Source organism: Gallinula chloropus (genome assembly GCF_964237585.1).
Source record: "Gallinula chloropus genome assembly, chromosome: 28".
Lineage (NCBI taxonomy): Eukaryota > Metazoa > Chordata > Aves > Gruiformes > Rallidae > Gallinula > Gallinula chloropus.
The window spans coordinates 2,356,398-2,375,335 of record NC_140113.1 but is presented as its reverse complement, the minus strand read 5'-3'; the positions used below and the strand labels follow the sequence as shown (position 1 = coordinate 2,375,335).

Below are 18,938 nucleotides of genomic sequence, written 5' to 3'. Positions count from 1 at the left end.
GGGAAGGGAAGGGAAGGGAAGGGAAGGGAAGGGAAGGGAAGGGAAGGGAAGGGAAGGGAAGGGAAGGGAAGGGAAGGGAAGGGAAGGGAAGGGAAGGGAAGGGAAGGGAAGGGAAGGGAAGGGAAGGGAAGGGAAGGGAAGGGAAGGGAAGGGAAGGGAAGGGAAGGGAAGGGAAGGGAAGGGAAGGGAAGGGAAGGGAAGGGAAGGGAAGGGAAGGGAAGGGAAGGGAAGGGAAGGGAAGGGAAGGGAAGGGAAGGGAAGGGAAGGGAAGGGAAGGAAGATGATGTGTGTGGGAACAGTGAAAAGAGGGAGGAGAAAACAAAGAGAGAGAAAGAGAGATCAGATCTCGCAGACAGACGGACAGCCAAGCATCCGGACAACACTGCGGCCACACAGGAGTGCCAGGTACCCCCGGGGGGCTCCTGGGGCCAGCCTGCACCCAGGGGGGGCTGGCACCCCCCAACCCCAACCCCGCACCCGCAGCGGGACCGGCCCCGGCGGCGCAGACAGGACAGACATCCCGTGCAGCAGACGCACAGACAGGAACACGCAGGTGCCGCTCCCCGAGGACAGGGACACGCCTGAGACTGGGGACACCCCGTGGCTGCCACCGTCCGTCCCCTCCTCGAGCAGCCCAGGGACGAAAGAGAAGGAAGGGCAGCACTTGGAGCCAAGGGGCAGCCCTGCCTGGGCACTCCCCCCACCCCCAGACCCACCGCCTGTGCCAGCCCAGCCATGCCCAGGCGCTGGGGACACGCTCTCCTTGGTGATGGAGGACCTGGGAGTAGCTCTGGGCACCCCCTTCACCTGCAAACCACGGGAGCAAAAAGCCCTTCCCACCACCCAGCCCTTCCACAACCCTGGCTGAGACACCCCCCCTCCCTCCCCAACCCCCCCCCAATCAACAGGGATGGAGCCAAGGTGGGATCCTGGCTGTGGGGCAGCCGAGCCCAGGGGAACAGGGGGGCTGGGGTGGGTGGGTGGGTGGGTGGGTGGGTGAGGGGGGCCAGGGCAGTGCATCCTACCCTGTGAAGCCTGGGTCTGCACGAAGGTTTTGATGAGGAGGTCGGTGGCCTGGGTGTAGAGGGACAGGGCGTAGCGCAGCGACTGCAGGTCGGGGCTCTTCTCCAGGAAGGTTTTCTTCAGCCCCACTCCACCCGCGTGGAAGTATTGCTGGAGGAGGGGGGGATGGCCATAGGATCCTCAGTGGCTCTGCTGAGAGACCCTCCAGTGCCCCCACCCACTCACCCCCAGGGTCTAAAGCCCTCAGGGGTGCTCCTTTGTACCCCACTTTGTGCCCTCACCTTGATGGTGTCCAGTGCCAGCTCCACCACTGCACATTGCTTTGGGGTCAGGCTCTTGGCTTCCTCCCGGACCATGTGGTCCTGCAGCACACAAATCCTGCTCTCAGCATGGGACCAGGACCCTGCTCCCCCCCCAACCTCACCAGCCACACCAGGACACCAGCACTGCTGGGGTCCTTGTAACAGTGCCACTGCCAGCCTGAAAACACCATCCCCTAGCACACAGAGGGGCTCAGAGCACCCAGATCCCCCCCCCAGCCCACCCTCCCAGCCCTCACCTTCAGCTTGGAGAGCTGCCCCAGCTCCTTGGCTGCGTTGAAAATCATCTGTGTGCCCTGCAGAGAGCAAAGAGACAGGGACGGCCCCGGTGAGCAGCCAGGCTGGGGGTGCCATGGCCAGGCTGGGCATGCAGTGCCAGGAGCTTGCTGCAGCTCTGGGGGCTCCCTTGGCCTCCCCCCAGCTCCAGGGTGCTGGAGGGGATGCACCTCAAGGAGCCTCAGGGGCCACCAGCCACGCCAGGCGTGGTGACGTGGGTGCAGGGAGCTGGTGCCACCCCGTGTCCCAGCCCCTGAGCGCAGGTCTGTGGCTGGGGGACCCCAGGGCAGGACATCACCCTGGCATCAGGGACCTCACGCCCCTGCTCACACAAGCAGCTTGGCCCAAGGGTCCCATCCTGTTCCCCGTGGGGCCCCAGCAGCTGCTTCTGGATGGGGCAGAGCCCAGCGCGGCGCATCGCCGGCACCGCACTGCGCGCCACGGACAGCGGGGTGTGGGGAGCAGAGGGAGGGCAGGGGGACAGGGAGGATGTGGCACAGTCCCCCTGCACCCCATGGTGCTGACAGCCAAGCCAAACACCCCGCTGCCACCCAGACCCCCTACTCAGCCCCAGCCCCAGCCCCAGGGAGGGTCCCAGCCCCTTTACACCCCGCAGCCCCCAGCCGCCTGCGCTGTGCCAGCCCCTGGGCAGGGAAGTCATTCCATGGGACCCCTGGCATGGCTCCTGGGGAGGCACCCTATGGCACGGGCAGGCCCTGCTCACCCACACCCCCCCCCCAGCTCTGACACCCACTCACCAGACCGAGTGCAAACTTCTTAAACCCTCCAGTGTGCAACGTGCAACTGGGTAAACTGGGGAGAGACAGTGGTTCCCACCTCCTTCCCCTTCCTCCTGGCACCAGTAGCTCCAGTCCTTCCCAGCAATGAGAAAGCCCAACATCTATCCCACTAACCATTACCGTCTGCAGGGGTCAGCCCCCTCCCCAGTGCCCTCATCTTGTGCCCCTCCCATTTAACCCTTTGTGCCCCGAGTTCTGTCCCAGTTCATCCTTCCCTCGCTGCCCTCATCTCCCCCAGCCAACGACCAGCCTGGGAGCTGGGGACACTGGTGTCACCCAAACAGAGCACGACAGGACGCTGTATTGAGCTGGGATTCCCCATCCCCTCCCCCAACCCCACAGCAGATGGGACAAGGGACGGGGAGGAGGCGAGAGGAGGGACCAGAGGCCAAGTGGGGAGCAGAAGAGCCACGTCCTTACTTCAGTGTGACTGGGCAGCTTCACCCTGCTCTGGAAGAGAACAGCAAGGGACAGTTACTGGTGGCACCAGCAGCAGCCAGCCGCGGGTCCAGGCCCCCCACATCCCCCAGCCATGCAGGCTCTGGCCCTGTACTCTCCTCTGGCTGCGCCCATTTCTCCACTGGTGCCACTGGTTCAGCACCAGTTCACACCTGCAAAGGCTCAGCCCTGGTGAAGCTGTGATGAGGGTGCCAGGTCGCTTCCTGAGCAGGGGGACAGGATCAGCCCCTGCCTTGTCTGGGGAAATAGCAGGGGGGGTGCAGGAAAGCAGCTCCCCCAGCACCCTCAGCAAACTGGGACAGGACCCAGCATCACCTGTGAGAGGAGTGGGGAGCTGGGGGAAACTTCCAGCATTGCCCAGAGAGAAGCCAGCACAGCTCTTCCCCACAGCTGGGTTTTGGGAGCTGGTAGCCTGGAGGGCTGTGCCAAGACCCCCCAGCCCAGCAGTGGGGAGTCCCCAGACAGAGGGGAGGGCCCTGTGCATGGGGACACCCCTGCTGAGGGCCCCAAGCATTGGGAGAAGCAGGCTCAGAGGTCCAGGGGATCTCAGCAGCCCCACGGGCCCCCAGTATACCCTGCACATCCCAGTATGGCCCAGCATCCTGGCAGGGGCGGGGGGGGGCAGTCACCTCTCCCCTTCCTGAGCCTACAGCAGTGGGACAGGGTCATGCTGAGCATCTCCTGTGCTTGGGCACCCTGTCCCCACGCTGCCCCAGCCAGGCACCCAGAGGGGTGCTGAGCCTGCCCTGCGATGCGCAACACCCCACCTACCCACCCGGGTTCGGGGAAGGGGTGTGTGTGGGGGGGGGGGGCTACACACAGCACGACACCCGCTCCCTACCCTGGGTGACACAGAGGGACAGGTCAGTGCCCCCATCCTGCACACAGGACAACACGTCACACCTCAGCACCACACCACGGCACAGCCAGACAGCACCACAGGGGAAGCACGGACAAGCCTGGACCTCCAGAGCAGGCGGGTGTGGGGCCACCAGCGTGGCCCCCCCAGGGTGATGACACACAGGGAGCCCACAGCTATTTACCTTCTCTGTCCCCTTGCCATGTTTTCTCAAGAGCGTGCCCTGTAGAAGCAATGTCAGAGGGTGAGTGGGGGGGTGGGGGGACAGCAGGGGATGGGACACAGTGGGGGGGGGGTGCAGGGCAAGGTTGGCACATGGGGTGGCCGCAAGCCGGCGGCAAAGATGATGCTGAGCTCCTAAGGGACAGACAGGGTCAGTGGGGGGACTGGTCCCTGTCAGGGTGCTGGGCCCATAGGGGGGTCAGGTCCCCTCTGGGATAGTGGGTCAATGAAAGACTGGGGTCTTTCAGGATGCTGGGCCAACTGGTGCCCCGTGGCATGCAGGATGTTGCTCTGATGGGGGAACTGGTCCCCACACTGGGATGCTGGGTTTATAGGTGACTGGGATACAGGGATGTGGAGCCATGGGGGACTGGTCCCTGCTGGGATAGTCACTGAGTCAGCGGGCACAGGGCATGGGCAGCCTCTGGTGCCCTGCATTCCCCTCCAGCTCTGGCAGAGGGGAGGGGGGTGCATGAGGAGGGGGGCAGTTGTACTTGGGTTCTGCACAGTTCTGGTCCATGCAGCACCAGGCCCAGTGACCACCCTGTGCTGGTGGGGCCCAGCAGCACCAAGAGGAACAGGGGGGTCCTAACCAGCCTCCCAGGGGGCTGGGGCATGGCTGAATCAGGAGGGGGCTGCAGTGGGATGGGGGGGGCAGCTGGCAGGGAAGCCTGCAGAAGGGGCCAGCAGCACCGTAGGGCTCAGGAGGGTTTGTCACCCTGGAGGGAAATTGAGGGGTGATGGGTGATGAAGACCTTGTACCCCACCCCTGACATCCCCCCCCTCAGTCCCCCAGCAGCTCAGCGAGGCTGGGACATGGGGAGGTCTGAGGGGAGGCTCAACCCCAACCTGCTCCCAGCATCTCTCCAAACGCTTCTGGTGGGACCATCAGGTGTTGGGGGACACGGGGTGGACGTGTGTCCCCACAGGGACTGGCACCCAGCACCCAACCACCAGCACCCACACTGCTGCTCCTCCTTGCCAGCGGTCACAGCAGGGGTGGGGGCAGGATTGGGGGTGGATGTGGCCCTTCTTTTGCCCTGCAGGACACCAGCCCATGGCCACACACTGAGCAGAAGTCAGCAGAAGGAAACTGCTCTGCCAAAGCTGTGCAAGGCCCCAGCAGCAACCCAGGGAGTCCAGGAGCTCAGGCTCCCAGGGCTAAACTGGGACAGTGTCTCACAAGTTGTGCCAGCAACCTGCCCCACCACTGAGCAACCAGCACAGGGACCGGAGTGGGGTGTCCCAGCAAGATGATCCTCTCTGAAGGCAGGAAAATCCTCTCCCCCCAGCTCCTCCCAGCACAGCCACACCCCAGCCAGGGCCTCAGGGGGGAAACTGAGGCACGAGGGGTCGGGAAGAGCGGCCCTGACTGCCAGGCACGTACTGCTCATCTCTCCATCAGCCTCTCCCACCCTCAGCACAGAGCAAGAAGATAGGATCAGCCTGGGCTTGGCTGCCCTGCCTACCTGCCCCAGCAGCATCCCTCCCTCCCCAGCACTAACCCTTGTACCTCCCCACATCCAGGCACCAAAAATCTGTCCAGAACCTTTCCCCCCCACCACCCTGAACCCAGCTGGGGCTGTGGGCCAGTGCCCACCAGGAGCCAGTGCCCACCAGGAGCCAGTGCCAAGCAGGCAGCAGGAGGATGGGGACCCCAGAGGTGGACCGAGGCAGGAGCTGGAGGAGGGTGTGGGCAGGGCGCGGGCAGCCACACAAGACAGAAACTGGCGAGGCCAGGACCGACACACAGCGGACAGACAGACAGACAGACAGGGAGCTGCCGTACTTACAATCATCTGCCATTGAGAGGCGAGCGGAGCAATTGGAGAGAACAACCGTGACGTGAGTGTCGGCCCCCTCCTCGAGCCTCCCCAGCCCTGGCTGCCCCTCCCCTGGGTCCCCTCCAGCACAGAGCCAGGGGTGTCCCCCAGCTGATGTGCCTCAGTGCTCCCTGTCCATGCCTGGCCACTGCCAGATGTCCACAGCACCCAAGTGGCCCCATCCCAACCTGCCCTGTCTGTCCTTGCTGGGGCTGGGGGGGGACTCTGCCCATGGGGACCCAGCTCCAGGCAGCTGGCAGACCCCTCTCCACACATGCCCATGCCACCAACCTGCCCAGAGCCACCCTGGGCAGGCTGTCCCCTGCCATTGTGACAGGCTCCAGCACGACTCCCTTCAAGGACTGCCTCCCATCACAAAAGCCACCCAAGAGATCCCCATGTCCTTGCCACCCCCTCTGCCCCTCAGCACAGGGCTCGCTGCCCCCAGGACATGGCATAGCCACACGTGGCCAGGAAGGGACAGAGACAGGGCTGAGGGGGCAGCTGGGACACGGTGGCACCAGCATTCTGGCTGGGTTTGGCCACCCTTGAGCTGGGCTGTGACAAAGTGCCAGTGTGGTGGCACCGTTGAGGTGACCCATGTGCTGTCCCTCACAGACACGGCACAAGGAGCCCCACAGCCCCAGAAAGGTGACATGGGGGCTCCCTGCACTCCAAGTCCAAGCCTGAGCCCAGCTTTGTGACAGTGACAAAAGCCACCCAGAGTGACAGGGAGAGATGGGAGACTGACTCAGAGCCCTTGGTGTCACCTTTCCCTGCCTGACCCCACGAGCACAACCGCCCTGGGAAGCTCTGGGGTGCATGGGGAGGACAGACACACACAGCAGTGGGATGTGGAGCCTGGAAGCCCTCTGAGGAGGGGTCATTCCCTGAGCTTTGCTCCCCTAGAGCCCGTTCAGCCCATGAGCAGGGAGCAGTTCAGCCCTGCCATGGGGACAAGCATCCCACCCCATCACTCCCAGCCCTGTGAAGCCAGTCCCTGCTCCCCTGAACAGCCCCAGTCCCACAGCAAGGCTGACGTGGGTCCCTGTACTCCAGGAGCCTCCTGGTTCTCCTCCTGGCACAGGGACCGTGCCCGCAGCCCGCGTGGCTGTGCAGGGCACGGATGCTGCCCCAGCTCTGGGGGAAGGATGGAGAGGACAGGACACCCAGTTCTCCCTTCTTGTGCCACGATGGAGGTGGCAGGAAGGTCCTTTGGCAAAGCCAGCCAAGAGGGTGCTGGGCTGCACTGGGCACCTGTGCCAAGTTTGACCTTTCTCCCCTCCACCCCGTCCCTGGCCACGAGCTGGGGGCAGGTTTGGGGAGGCCACCAAAATCCCCACCCCCTCAGCAGCCAGTGAGAGCACCTGGCCAGCGATGTCCCACACTGGCTGAAACCAGCCACCAGCTCCAGGGTCACCCATCCCTGGTCCCCCTCCTCATCACTCACCGTCTGGTCAGTGAGGGGGGGTAGGACAATGGTCTTCTCCATCGTGTTCATCACCAGCTTCCAGAGCTCCTTCAGCACCCGCTTCAGCACCGTCTTCTCACAGATCTTGGCAAAGAGTGTCAGGCTGCAGAGAGGGGAAGGGGCTGAAGGTCCCAGCATAGCACCTCTGATGCCAGCCCTTGCCTGGACACCCTGTCCCAGGGCAGGTCAGGGGCACCAGTGAGGGTGGAGGTCCCTGTTGACACCCCCACACACACTTACTTGCTGTCCAGGAGGTCCATGATGGGCTGCAGGACGTTGTCAGCATCCTGTGCAACGCTGCTGCAGGTGCTTGCAGGGACGTTGCCGGTGCCCTTCACCTGGGCCAGGATGTCACCCATCTGCTTCACACACTCTTCAATGTGTGGCTGGAAACTGGGGACCACAACACCCAGGCAGGTCAGCATCCCCCACAGCCACACCCAGGACCCACTTGGCCAAGCAGAGCCCCCTGCCTGGCCTCAGACACAGCTCATGGACCACCCCCCCCAGTCTCTCCTTGGCCCACCACCCATGCCCTCTTGCCCAGGGGTACCTGGTGGCAAAGACTCGGCTCAGCTCATCCAGGACATTGTTGAGTTTCACCTGCAGTTCCTTGAGGATATCGCTGGCTTCTGTGTCCAGCTGGAGAAGGGACAGGTTGAAGAAGCTGTAAGGGTCCCTGGCCCAGCCCTGAGGAGGGTCTCTGCACCCTAAATGCACCCTTGGGCAGGGTGAAGCCCATCCATCATCTGACACAATGGGAGCGCAGGGTACCAGAGAGTGGGAGACAGCGTGATCCCATCAGGAGTGAGGAACTGGGCTCTGCTCCCAGCACTGCAGAGCCAAGGAAAGGGGCTGCCTCTGGGGAGAAGGAACTGACCCAGCCCCTCCCCAGGGCTCCCTCCTGGAGACTCCCCCAATACACACCTCCTTCCCACCCATGGCTTCAAACATCTTCTCAAGCTGGACGCGGAGCTGCTGGATGTTGTTCATCAGGATGCAGGGCTGGAGGGGTGGGGTGGAGAGAGGGGTCAGCAACAACAAATGTGGCTGGAAGAGCTGCCCACCACCCCAGGTCACTCCCACCCCGCACTGGGGGACACACAAGGACGGTCACAGCACAGAGGCTGCCTGGCAGCACTGCAGGGACTGCCATCAGACAGACACCAAGGGCAGGACCTGCGTCACGGGGACCAGCTCTGGAGCTGAGGTGATGGCCAATGTCACTGTGTGGGGACAGTCCTGCCTGGCAGCATAAGGCAGGGGGGAAGCAGAAGGGAGATACACAGATACATCACCACTTTCTCCTTCTCCTTGGAGCAGTAGGAGGCGAAATCCTTGGAGATGATCTCGGCATACTGGAGGAGCACATTGCTGATGGTCTGCAGGCACGTGGGGGATGGGATCCACCCAGGCAGCAGCACACAGGAAGAAGAGAGAGAAGGAGACTGTGAGTCCCACAGCAGTGAGACAACCTGATGCCCAGACACACCCTGGGACCCATGGATGTGCTGGGAGCAGTATGGGCACAGCTGGATCCAGCACATCTGGTCTCCACAGGCAGCTCCAGCACAGCTCATCAACCACCAAACCCACACACAACTCCCTCCCACACTGCAGCAAGCCAGTGGCATTTAATTAATCCACATTAATGAACCAATTAACTCATTAATTAGCTAATCTCCTGTGCTAGCAGAGCTGGGAGAGCCACAGGGTCTGTTGGTGGCACGTTTGCTTGAGTGCTGCTGTTAGAGGTGATGCAATCTGTGCCCTACGCTGCTGCCCACCCCTGCATGGAAGGTGGCAGGGACCTCTGGGACTGGGTCCCCAGGGTGCTGCTGGCCCAGTGACCCCCAGCAGCTGCCCACCTTGGCAAACCTCCGCATGTAGTGCCCAACAATCTGGGGGTCGGGGCACTCGAGTTTCTTGATGATCTCGAAGCTCTGGTTGAGCTGGGAGAAGACATCCACCACGGAGCAAGAGAAGAGGGCGTGCTCGGACGTCTGCTGGAACTGGGGGTGGGAGAGGAAGCCTCAGCAGGAAGCAGGGAGGGGAGATTTTGGCATGGAGGGACAAGCCCCTCGCCCACCCCCAGCTCCTGTGCCCCACTGATGCTTCATACCCCATCCTTCTTGTCCCGCTCCAGCGCTCCGTGCAGGAAATCCCGGGACACCTCTTCATTCTCATCCAGCCACTGGATGACGAAGGGCTCGAACCAACTGGAAGAGAGTCCCCCATCCCACCTCAGTGAGACCCACTGGGGCACAAGCAACCCCCTCCTGCCCTCCTAAGGGCTGTACTCACGCGGGGTACTCGGGGACACGGCTCTTGAAGGAGGGCAGCTCGGTGACATACTCGTTGTAGAGCCACTTCACCTTGAAGTGCAGGTTCATGTAGTCAGCACTCTTGCACAGGCGGTGCTTGTCGTGCTCTGCAAGGGGATGGGGGGTGGTTTGAGCCCCAAACCTTGTGGGGGGGTGGCTGCCTGGCAGCTCTGGGGTTGTCAGGGTCATGAGGTGGAGATGGGAGTGGCTCTTGGGTGGGAGTGAAGCTAGGCACCGTGTCGGTGAGGGGGTGAAATGGGTTTGCTCCCACCCAGCACCCTGACCCAGACTGGGGGGGGACTCACCCTCCATGGCATACTTCATGTCCTGAGCAAAGAGGTTCCACATCACCTCAGCGCTGATCTTCCCCACGTTCAGCTCCTGGGGAAACCTGGGGAGGAGGGGGGGGGGGAAAGTGCAGACACAGGCTGGACCAGCCCTCCTCTTGCAGATACACCCCCCACACACACCCCTCCCACCTGCCTCAGCTTCTCCATCTGTAGAATGAATGTTACAAGCCACTTCCAAAGGACTAAAGCCACCACTGCTGCCTCGTGGGCATCCCCCCAGGGCACGGAGCAGGGTCCCCTTTCCCAGCACCTACTCACTGGTTCAGGCAGGGTGTGTAGGAGTTCTTGTCCTCCTCGATGATGGAGACTATCAGGGTGATGAGCTTGGACCAGAAATCCAGGTTTTTGATGCTGGGACCCTGCTCCTCGGGGGGCACCTCACCTTTCTTAGTCTGGAGTGATGGAGACACAGCAGAGGCTTCAGTCACCCCACTCGTGGGGCTCAGTTTCATGGTGGGGCCAAGGAGGGGGCAGGAGGGCTCTGGGAACACCCTGAGACCCTCTGCAGCCCCTCCCCTGTCTGGCCCCAGTCTCAACCCTGAGGAAGTGGGGCTCAAACCCTGCCCAAGCCTTGGGGCTGAGCACTCTGTAGAGGGAGCAGGAGAATGGAGATGGGTAGGGATGGGGAAGCTCAGTGGGTGGGGGGCAATGGGGTGTCCCCACAGTGCTTGGCATCCCAGTGTATCCCAGCCCCCCCCCAGCCCCACGCACCGGGTCGGACTGGTACTCGCGACTGTACAGCTCGTGACAGTTGTTGAAGATGTACTCGTAGGTGGAGTTGAGACAGGCTTTCACACAGTCCTTCACCACCTGGCTGGCTCGTGGGGGGCTCTGCAGCTCCTGGACCTGGGTGTGTGGGCAGGGAGGGAGCAGTGCTGGAGACACTGAGGGACCAGCGTGACCCCAACCTTACAAAGAACTGGGGGGGGTCAGGAAGGTTCAGGCTGCCATCCAGGGGGACAGGGTGAGTGTGGCCCCAGTGGTACCTTCATCCGAAAGAAGGTGATGCTGGTCAGCAAATCCACTGTGGACTTGAGATCCTGCAGCCGTTCAGGACTGCTGGCAGGGAAGTTGTTCTGCCAAAGGGGAAGGAAAGAACAGAGCTGCACACACAGCTCTCATGGGGGTGGATGGAGAGGAGGGGGGAATACAGCTGCCTGTTGTTTCAGACCTTGTTAGACAGGTAGGGAAACTGAGGCACGGCAGGCACCTTACCCGGTACATGGAGAGGTCAATCCTCAGTGAGTTGTGCAGCTGGTCAAGGAGTTTGACAAACCTCTCCTTCTGCAGAGAAACACCCCAGAGCCAGGTGAACAAGGGAAAGGCAGCAGAGACTGTCCCCCCACCCTCCCCACTGCACCTGGTTCTCTCTGCCCCCATCCCCCCCAGCTCATGCCTCTCCTTCCTGCTGTCCTGCTGTCCTTCCTTCCCTTCATCAGAGCCCTGTGAGTGGGCATGAGATGCCCGTGGAGAACAGAGTGTGTCCTTGCTGGTGGCTGGGGTCACTGGCTGCCATCGATGGTTCCTGGGGCACACGTGGCTGTGCCAGGCATGGTGTGGATCCAGAGGCAGCACCTCACAGCCCCTTTGCCTGGGCCTGGGCTGCTCTATCTGCCTCCTGCACTTGATCACCTCTGAGCCTGGGCTTGGGGTAGGGGCAGGGTGAGGGTGTGCAGGGGCCTGGCTCCTGGATTGAAGCTTGTGAAGAGCTCAGGGAGAAAGGGCAGGGAAAGAGCAGCTGGGCACTTGCAACAGTTGCCCATCTTCAGGGCTAGGATGGTCCCCAGGACTTGGACACCTCCATGGGCCCCTTGCTCACCTCAGTGCCAGGGCGCACTGAGGGATGCGGGCAGGGAACCACCCCAGGTAGATGGTCTCCACTGGGGCTGAGTGGCTTTAATCCAGCTCAGGCCAGCTCCCGTCCAGGGACTGTGGGGCAGGAGGATGCAAATCCCACTTTGGGCTGCGGATCAGCTGTGAGAGCTGAGGGCAAAGCAACCAATCTGCCCCAAAACACTGTTGGGAGGCAGTTGGGCTGCGGATCAGCTGTCAGAGCTGAGGGCAAAGCAACCAATCTACCCCAAAACACTGTTGGGAGGCATTTGGGCTGCAGATCAGCTGTCAGAGCTGAGGGCAAAGCAACCAATCTGCCCCAAAACACTGTTGGGAGGCATTTGGGCTGCGGATCAGCTGTCAGACCTGAAGGCAAAGCAACCAATCTGCCCCAAAACACTGTTGGGAGGCATTTGGGCTGCAGATCAGCTATCAGAGCTGAGGGCAAAGCAACCAATCTGCCCCAAAACACTGTTGGGAGGCATTTGGGCTGCGGATCATCTGTCAGAGTTGAGGGCAAAGCAACCAATCTGCCCCAAAACACTGTTGGGAGGCATTTCCCTTTGCACCCCTGCAGGGGGGGTGTGTGGGAAGGAGGCTTTGGACAACCCCGTGGGCCTCCCACAAGAGCCCACAGCATCATCTGTACCAAGTCAGGGCTGCCCCATAGTGCTGCGGAGAGCCCTGAGCAGCTCCCCAAATCCCATGGTGAGGAAGGACAAAGTGGGGGGGGGGGGGGAAACGGGACAGGGCAGCGAGTCCCACGCTCGCCTGGCCGCAGTTTGGCCAAGCCCGAAGCCTGCGCTGGCAACCGCAAACCTTCGGCGCGCTCGGCCGCCGGAGACGGCGACGCCAGGCTCTGGGCCCAGCCCGTGCGTCCCCGCCACGGAAGGGCTGCGGCACTCTAACACTGGACACGGCGGGTGCTCGGGGTTAAAGCGACACGGCCGGGCACTTTTAGGACCCAACCTTAGGCTCTCTAAAAAAAGAGAAAGAAAGAAGTTTTTAAAACCCTCCACGTTAAAGAGAGAGAGAGAGAGAGGAAAAAAAAAGGTGGTTTCGTAGAGTTCTGTCCTCCTGCACGACCTAGAGACAAGGCTGGCTTGGCTCTGGCTGCCTCCTGCAACGGGAACGGGGAGGTGAGCCAAAGCAAGGAGCTGCCCGGAGTTGCGCTCGGCTCTCGCTGCATCCCTGGCTACCCAGCACTTCTCCTGACCCGGGGCTGGGCACTGATCCAGGCTCGACCCATGCGCACCCAGAGCAAAGACCTGCTGTCTCTGGGATGTCACTAGGTGGGGGGGGGAGCTGGGATTAGAGCTCAGCCCCTCCTCAGCCATGTCCCCCCAAGGGTGCACCCGGCGCCGGTACAAACTCCCGCCGGCACGCGTGGGTGCTGGCACAGCCCGGTGAGTTTGCAGCCGTCCCAGGGTGCGCCCGACGCGCGCGGGGCCGTGCGAAACTCCCGGCGAGCTGCAGGGATGGCTCCTTGCCACCTGCTGTGATTCTGCCACCAAGGTTTGCCCCCTCCCACCACCTCTCAGCCTCCAGCCGCAGCTTCACCGCAGCAGCTTGGGGAGCAAATTTAGACCTTCTCCCAGGAAGGCGGTGGCTCTTTTCCTTCCCTCCTGCAAAGCAGGAGCAGGATGAAGCGGGCTGACTGCCCTGCCACCCAGGGTGCAGGTTTGGAGCGGGGTGTTTTGCACGACCCTTTTTGTCCCCTGAGCCCCCCACCCCCTCCCAAGAGAAGAGAGAGAAGAAGGAAGGAGTGTTTACGCACCATAGGACTTACCCCGAAATTGGAAGCGGCAAAGCGGTCGGACGCCGAGACGTTGGTGGAGGCGGTGGTGTGGGCGTAGTAGGCATTAATGTTGGCTAGCAGGGTGCTCATCACTGCTGGCACCCCTGGGCACATGTATTTGGAGGAAAGGCAGGCAAAATGCCTGCAAGAGGGAAGCAGGAGGTGAGGCCACAGGGCCACGGGCTGCCCGTAGGAAGGGGCGTGGGGTTCGGAGAGCTTGCATGGAGAAGGGGAAGGAGGGAGGGAGAAGGGGAAGGAGGGATGCATGGAGAAGGGGAGAGAAGGAGGGATGCATGGAGAAGAGGAGGGAGGGATGCATGGAGAAGGGGAAGGAGGGATGCATGGAGAAGGGGAGAGAAGGAGGGATGCATGGAGAAGGGGAAGGAGGGATGCATGGAGAAGTGGAGGGAGGGATGAGTGGAGAACGGGAGGGAGGGATGAGTGGAAAAGTGGAGGAAGGGATGAGTGGAAAAGTGGAGGGAGGGATGAGCGGAGAAGGGGAGGGAGGGATGAGCGGAGAAGGGGAGAGAGGGATCAATGGAGAAGTGGAGGGAGGGATGAGTGGAGAAGGGGAGGGAGGGATGAGTGGAGAAGAGGAGGGAGGGATGCATGGGTTCGGGTGAGCTGGGAGCACGTCCACACCCATGCTAGTGAGGTGGGTGCAACCAGCAGCAGGGGAGGTGGGTGCTGACAGTGACCCCTCACCCCGACCCCCAGGGTGTGGCAGCCCCTTTTGGGCAGGGTGGAGGGTGAGGGAGGAGGGTGAGCGACTCACGTCATGGCCTGGTAGATGGACTCCACCCCGTAGCGCATGGCAAACTCATCCACAATCTCCTGTGCTGTCTCATCAAAATACACCTTCCAGGCATCATCCCCTTTGGCATCCGGGATCTTCACCACCCCGTTGTTTTGCAAATCCGTCACGAAGTGGAAGAGGTTCTGGAGGTACAAACGAGCCCTGTCAAGCACCCCGAGTTGGTGGTGGCACAGCCACGGGGCTGGGGTGGAGATGGGGTGGAGACCAAGCCCCTTGTGCCCCCCCCAGGGCTGCTCACCTCGTGCAGGCAGGTGTACTGTACGTGGTAAGGAGCCACCTTCTCCTCGCCTTTGATCTCCACACTGATGTGCAGCCGGATGGCCCCTGACACAGCTGACTTGTCTGTCCGCTTGTCTGCAGGGGCACAGAGAGAGGGATGAGCCAGGAGGCTTCCCCAGAGCCACTCCACTCGTGTTGGGCCCCAAAGAAGGGAGGAGGGCTGTGGCATGTGGGGGTTCTTGGGGCCGTGGCCAAGAGTAGGAAGGAATGAGTGGAGAAGGGGAGGGAGGGATGAGTGGAGAAGGGGAGGGACGGATGAATGGAGAAGGGGAGGGAGGGATGAGAGGAGAACAGGAGGGAGGGATGAATGGAGAAGTGGAGGGAGGGATGAATGGAGAAGTGGAGGGAGGGATGAGCGGAGAACGGGAGGGAGGGATGGATGAAGAAGTGGAGGGAGGGATGAGCGGAGAACAGGAGGGAGGGATGAGCGGAAAACAGGAGGGAGGGATGAGCAGAGAAGGGGAGGGAGGGATGAGCAGAGAAGGGGAGGGAGGGATGAATGGAGAAGTGGAGGGAGGGATGAGCGGAGAAGGGGCACTGGGTACCACGGGCAGCCAGGCCAGGGTTCAATGCAGGGGTGTGAGGGTGGTGAAATCTCCGGTCACTATAGAGACGAGGCTTCTCCGTGCCTCAGTTTCCCCTCTGCAGAGGGCTGGTGCTTCAGACCTCTTGGGCAAAGTGCTTTGAGAACGGCCCTTGATCCCCATGGCTTCCTTAATGACCCATTTTTAGCAGCAGAGCCCATGTCAATGCACAGCCCCCCCACGCCTGGGCTGGCAGCACGTCCCCCGCCGAGCGCAGGGCTGGGGGGTCCCAGCCCAAGTGGGTTGTGCCAGGGCAGCTGGTTACCGAGGTTGTACCAGACATCCATCTCCCCACTCAGGGTCCGGACCTCGATGATCGTCTGGCCTAGGAAGTCGTCGGACTCCCTCTTGAAGCGCTGCTTGACGCGGGACTTGATGTCATCATCTTCGTCCCAGACACGGACCTTGATGCGGTCCGAAGAGTTATGGCACTCGCTGGGGAGGCAAGAAGGGGCAAGCCCTGGGATGAGCAGGGAAACCTTCCCAGCCTCTCCCCAGCCTCAGCTTCCCCAAACAAGAAGGACCATCCCAGCACCAGGAGCTGGGGAAGAGAGTGGATGTGGGGGCATCAACCCTCCCCTTGGGACTTGACAGGGCTCTGCACCATGCCCAGGCAGGACCAGCCCCCTCTGCCAGGACCCAACCTGTCCATGGCACAAGAAGAGCACTCCCAGTGACCCCAGCAGCCCCTGTCCACCCTCAGCTGGGGGAGGATAAGGCCTCAGCTGCCTCCCCACCATGCCACAGGGACATGCTGACAGCCAGCACTAACCATGAGGGGCCATGAAGGGGCAGGGAGGGGCCAGGGGTGAACTTACAAGTGGAAATTCTCCTCCCAGACTGGGTTGAGATTGCCGTAGATAGTTTTGGTCCTTTTTTTTGTCTTTCCAACCTGGACAGTGACATATGGGTCACTGGAACCGGTCTTATCCTTTGCTTGCAGGCCCTGGGCACAAACGACTGTGGCACAGCACGGCACGGCACGGCACACACCCCCATCCACACAAGGCATGTGGGTGGCACACACAGCAGAGAGAAGAGAGAGAGAGGAGTCAGTGCCACAGCCATACTGAGACCCCCACAACAGGCACCTTGTGCCCCCAGGGGCTGAAGCCACTTTGCAGGGTGAGGGGCTGGGTGGGGGCCTTGGAGCACTCAGCATCTTCATGCACAGGGACAGGTACATGGTCCCCCATGGCACATGGTGCCAGGTGCCACCAGTGCCTACCTGTGATGCTTATCTTGGCTGACCATTTGGAGGTGCCATCCAGGACACTCTGCTTCACCGCCTTCATCTGCTGTGTGTGTGTGGTCTTGGTGACCCCAAACACCTCCTGGATCAGCTCAAAGATCTCCGGCTTGTTGCGCTCCCGGATCTTCATGCGGTCCTTGAGCACCATGATGATGTTCTGGGTCCGGTCCTCTGCTCCGTGCTTGGAGCTCTTCTCTGCTGCCCCTGGGGGAGGACAGCAATGGGTGAGATGGTGGGGGGCAGGCAGCATCCCAAGAGCACCCCAAACCCACCACAAATTCAAACCTGGAACGGTCTACACCCTACCCAGGACAGACCTCCCCGGCTCACCACTTCCCCCAGCCACAAGACAGGAATCCATCTTCCCTCAGGCTGCTCCCTCCTCCTCCCCCTCCAAAGGGAGAAGAGATGCAGTTGCAGGACAAAGGCCCCTTACTCTGCAGGCAGTCAGCATTGAGCAGGTCCTGGCACTTCTCGTGGCACTTGACGCCGCACTCGGCGCAGCGCATGCCTTGCCGGGCGATGCCCCAGAGCAGCCCCTCGCACTCGTAGCAGTAGGTGGGGGTGGTGGCCGTCCACACCTCGAAGTTGTGGGGCGTCGTGCAAGAGATTGGGTACACTAAGGCTTGCAGGGTCTTCTTGTAAACATGGTTTTTCTGGGCAAGGACAGGAGAGAGAGACGGGGAGAGAAGCTCAGGCAACGTGTGGAGACCCCCTGACCACCGTGCCCTGGTGTGGCCGTCAACGTCCTGCCTGCTTTGGCAATGCCAGAGGAGGAAGCTGGTGTGGTGCAGACCACACATCTCCACTGCTGGCTAGGCCAGCAGGGGCTCAGCCCTCCCACCACAACCTCCCCCAGCACCCAGCACCTACCAGCTCCTCATTGTTCAAGGTGCTCGAGGCCAGCGCGGATGTGATTCCCGCTTTCCTGGACTGGACCAGGGACTGTGGGAAAGAAACACAGTTTGGAGATGTATCAGAGCACGGGTTGTCCCTCCTGCTCTCCTTTGGGGTCCCAGTGGCCTGTGTAGACCCCTCTCCAGACAGGTGGGTGCTCGCTGCGTGGCCTGGCAGTGAGGACAGTGACACCAACGTTACAAGCACCACCTGGCTGTGCAGCGGGACTGGAACCAGTTCAGCAGCCCATAGTGTTCCCAGTTCAGCCCCACCGGGGCAGAACCTCTAAATATGTGTCCAAAACCCCAGGGAAGCCAGGGAGGGGGCACTTACCATTGCCTGCGTGCAGTGGGTCCAGCAAGGGAGGGAAGAAAAGGCCATTAGTGTGAGTCCCCTCAGAGCAGAGCGAGTCCTGGCCCCTTCCTGGCCAGAATGAGCAGGAATTGGGGCACCACTGACCCTGCACCCAGCCCCTGAGGGGTTTCCCACCCTAAGCCACAGTGCTGGCTGCAGCCCACCCTGTCACCACCCAACACCCCGAAACACTGACACAGCACAGTGCAGAAGCATCAGCAGCTGCCCGAGCGGGCTGAGGGGTGGAGGGCACTGGGGTGAGGGCAGCGAGAGGGGGGCAGCGGGGTGGGAGTGGGCAGGCAGGTTTGGGACAGGAGGGAGGCACTCTGGGGAGGCACCCCCGGCACAGGGTGGAGGTGATGAGGGGTAAAGAGAGGGGAAAGGTGGTGAAAGGCACCTAATTCTGAGTGCAAAGGGGGTCTGGTTTCCAAAAGTGTCACGGGAGGTGACAGCAGAGCGACCCTGTGCATTACAGCCCAGGGGCTGGATGGGACCCCAGTATGAGGACTGGGCTGTACCAGCACAGCATGACAATGGTGAGGACAGGAGCACAGGGGTGGGGCCACTCAGAAAAGCCAGCGCTACCCCTCCTCCAGTACACGGGTCCATCTGCCCGGCACCAAAGCTGGTGGGACAGGAAAGGGACAGGGACACAGTCCTGGGTGAAAACTGGGAAACCAGAGGCAGCCCTGGGAAGTCTCAGGCTGATGCTTGGTGTAGGGACGGGACCCTGGAGCTCCGTTAAAGAGAAGCACCCTTGAGTGGGGAGAGCCCAGCTGTGCCATCCTCATCCTCATAGCTACCCATCACAAGATCCAGGGCCAGGAGACCCCCCGTAACAGCCTGGGACACCCCTTTCCCCCTGCCAGTGGAGCTGGAGGAGGCTGGGGAGGGCTGGCCATGCCAGCACCCAAGGGTGCTTGCTCTTTAACCCCTCAGACCACGCTCACCAGATCGCTGACTAGAGGGAGAGATTTGCGTCCAGGCTTAATGTCGGGCATGCTGTTAATGCAGCGCAGAAACCTTACTGCCGCCCCCCTGCCGCCGCGGGTGGCCAAGCCAGGCCGGAGGAAAGAGAACAGAAAACACAAGCCAGGTTAGAGGCAGTTGGGGAGGGGGGGCACAGGGCTCAGCAAGCGCCAGCCGCAGCGCGGCGGGCGGCACGGTCCAGCGAGGCGCAGCGGGGACGAAGCCAGC

The 18,938-nt window shown here is 61.9% G+C and overlaps 1 protein-coding gene across 1 annotated transcript in view; it reads right to left on the bottom strand.

The window, feature by feature from the left end:
* The window catches only part of UNC13A (unc-13 homolog A), a gene marked incomplete at both ends in the record, with an annotated part of 36,644 nt that overhangs the window by 2,814 nt on the left and 14,892 nt on the right, over nucleotides 1–18,938 (bottom strand). Inside the window, 27 exons of the mRNA XM_084276181.1 lie at nucleotides 1,026–1,173; nucleotides 1,305–1,385; nucleotides 1,583–1,639; nucleotides 2,840–2,869; nucleotides 3,922–3,960; nucleotides 7,233–7,356; nucleotides 7,494–7,646; nucleotides 7,807–7,895; nucleotides 8,181–8,258; nucleotides 8,552–8,635; nucleotides 9,122–9,265; nucleotides 9,376–9,472; nucleotides 9,558–9,684; nucleotides 9,883–9,968; nucleotides 10,186–10,319; nucleotides 10,639–10,773; nucleotides 10,914–11,003; nucleotides 11,143–11,211; nucleotides 13,538–13,700; nucleotides 14,334–14,497; nucleotides 14,614–14,729; nucleotides 15,504–15,673; nucleotides 16,057–16,198; nucleotides 16,467–16,694; nucleotides 16,927–17,146; nucleotides 17,364–17,435; nucleotides 18,686–18,779. Coding sequence (XP_084132307.1) covers nucleotides 1,026–1,173; nucleotides 1,305–1,385; nucleotides 1,583–1,639; nucleotides 2,840–2,869; nucleotides 3,922–3,960; nucleotides 7,233–7,356; nucleotides 7,494–7,646; nucleotides 7,807–7,895; nucleotides 8,181–8,258; nucleotides 8,552–8,635; nucleotides 9,122–9,265; nucleotides 9,376–9,472; nucleotides 9,558–9,684; nucleotides 9,883–9,968; nucleotides 10,186–10,319; nucleotides 10,639–10,773; nucleotides 10,914–11,003; nucleotides 11,143–11,211; nucleotides 13,538–13,700; nucleotides 14,334–14,497; nucleotides 14,614–14,729; nucleotides 15,504–15,673; nucleotides 16,057–16,198; nucleotides 16,467–16,694; nucleotides 16,927–17,146; nucleotides 17,364–17,435; nucleotides 18,686–18,779 — 3,134 coding nt within the window. The remainder of the gene's footprint in view (nucleotides 1–1,025; nucleotides 1,174–1,304; nucleotides 1,386–1,582; nucleotides 1,640–2,839; nucleotides 2,870–3,921; nucleotides 3,961–7,232; nucleotides 7,357–7,493; nucleotides 7,647–7,806; nucleotides 7,896–8,180; nucleotides 8,259–8,551; nucleotides 8,636–9,121; nucleotides 9,266–9,375; nucleotides 9,473–9,557; nucleotides 9,685–9,882; nucleotides 9,969–10,185; nucleotides 10,320–10,638; nucleotides 10,774–10,913; nucleotides 11,004–11,142; nucleotides 11,212–13,537; nucleotides 13,701–14,333; nucleotides 14,498–14,613; nucleotides 14,730–15,503; nucleotides 15,674–16,056; nucleotides 16,199–16,466; nucleotides 16,695–16,926; nucleotides 17,147–17,363; nucleotides 17,436–18,685; nucleotides 18,780–18,938) is intronic.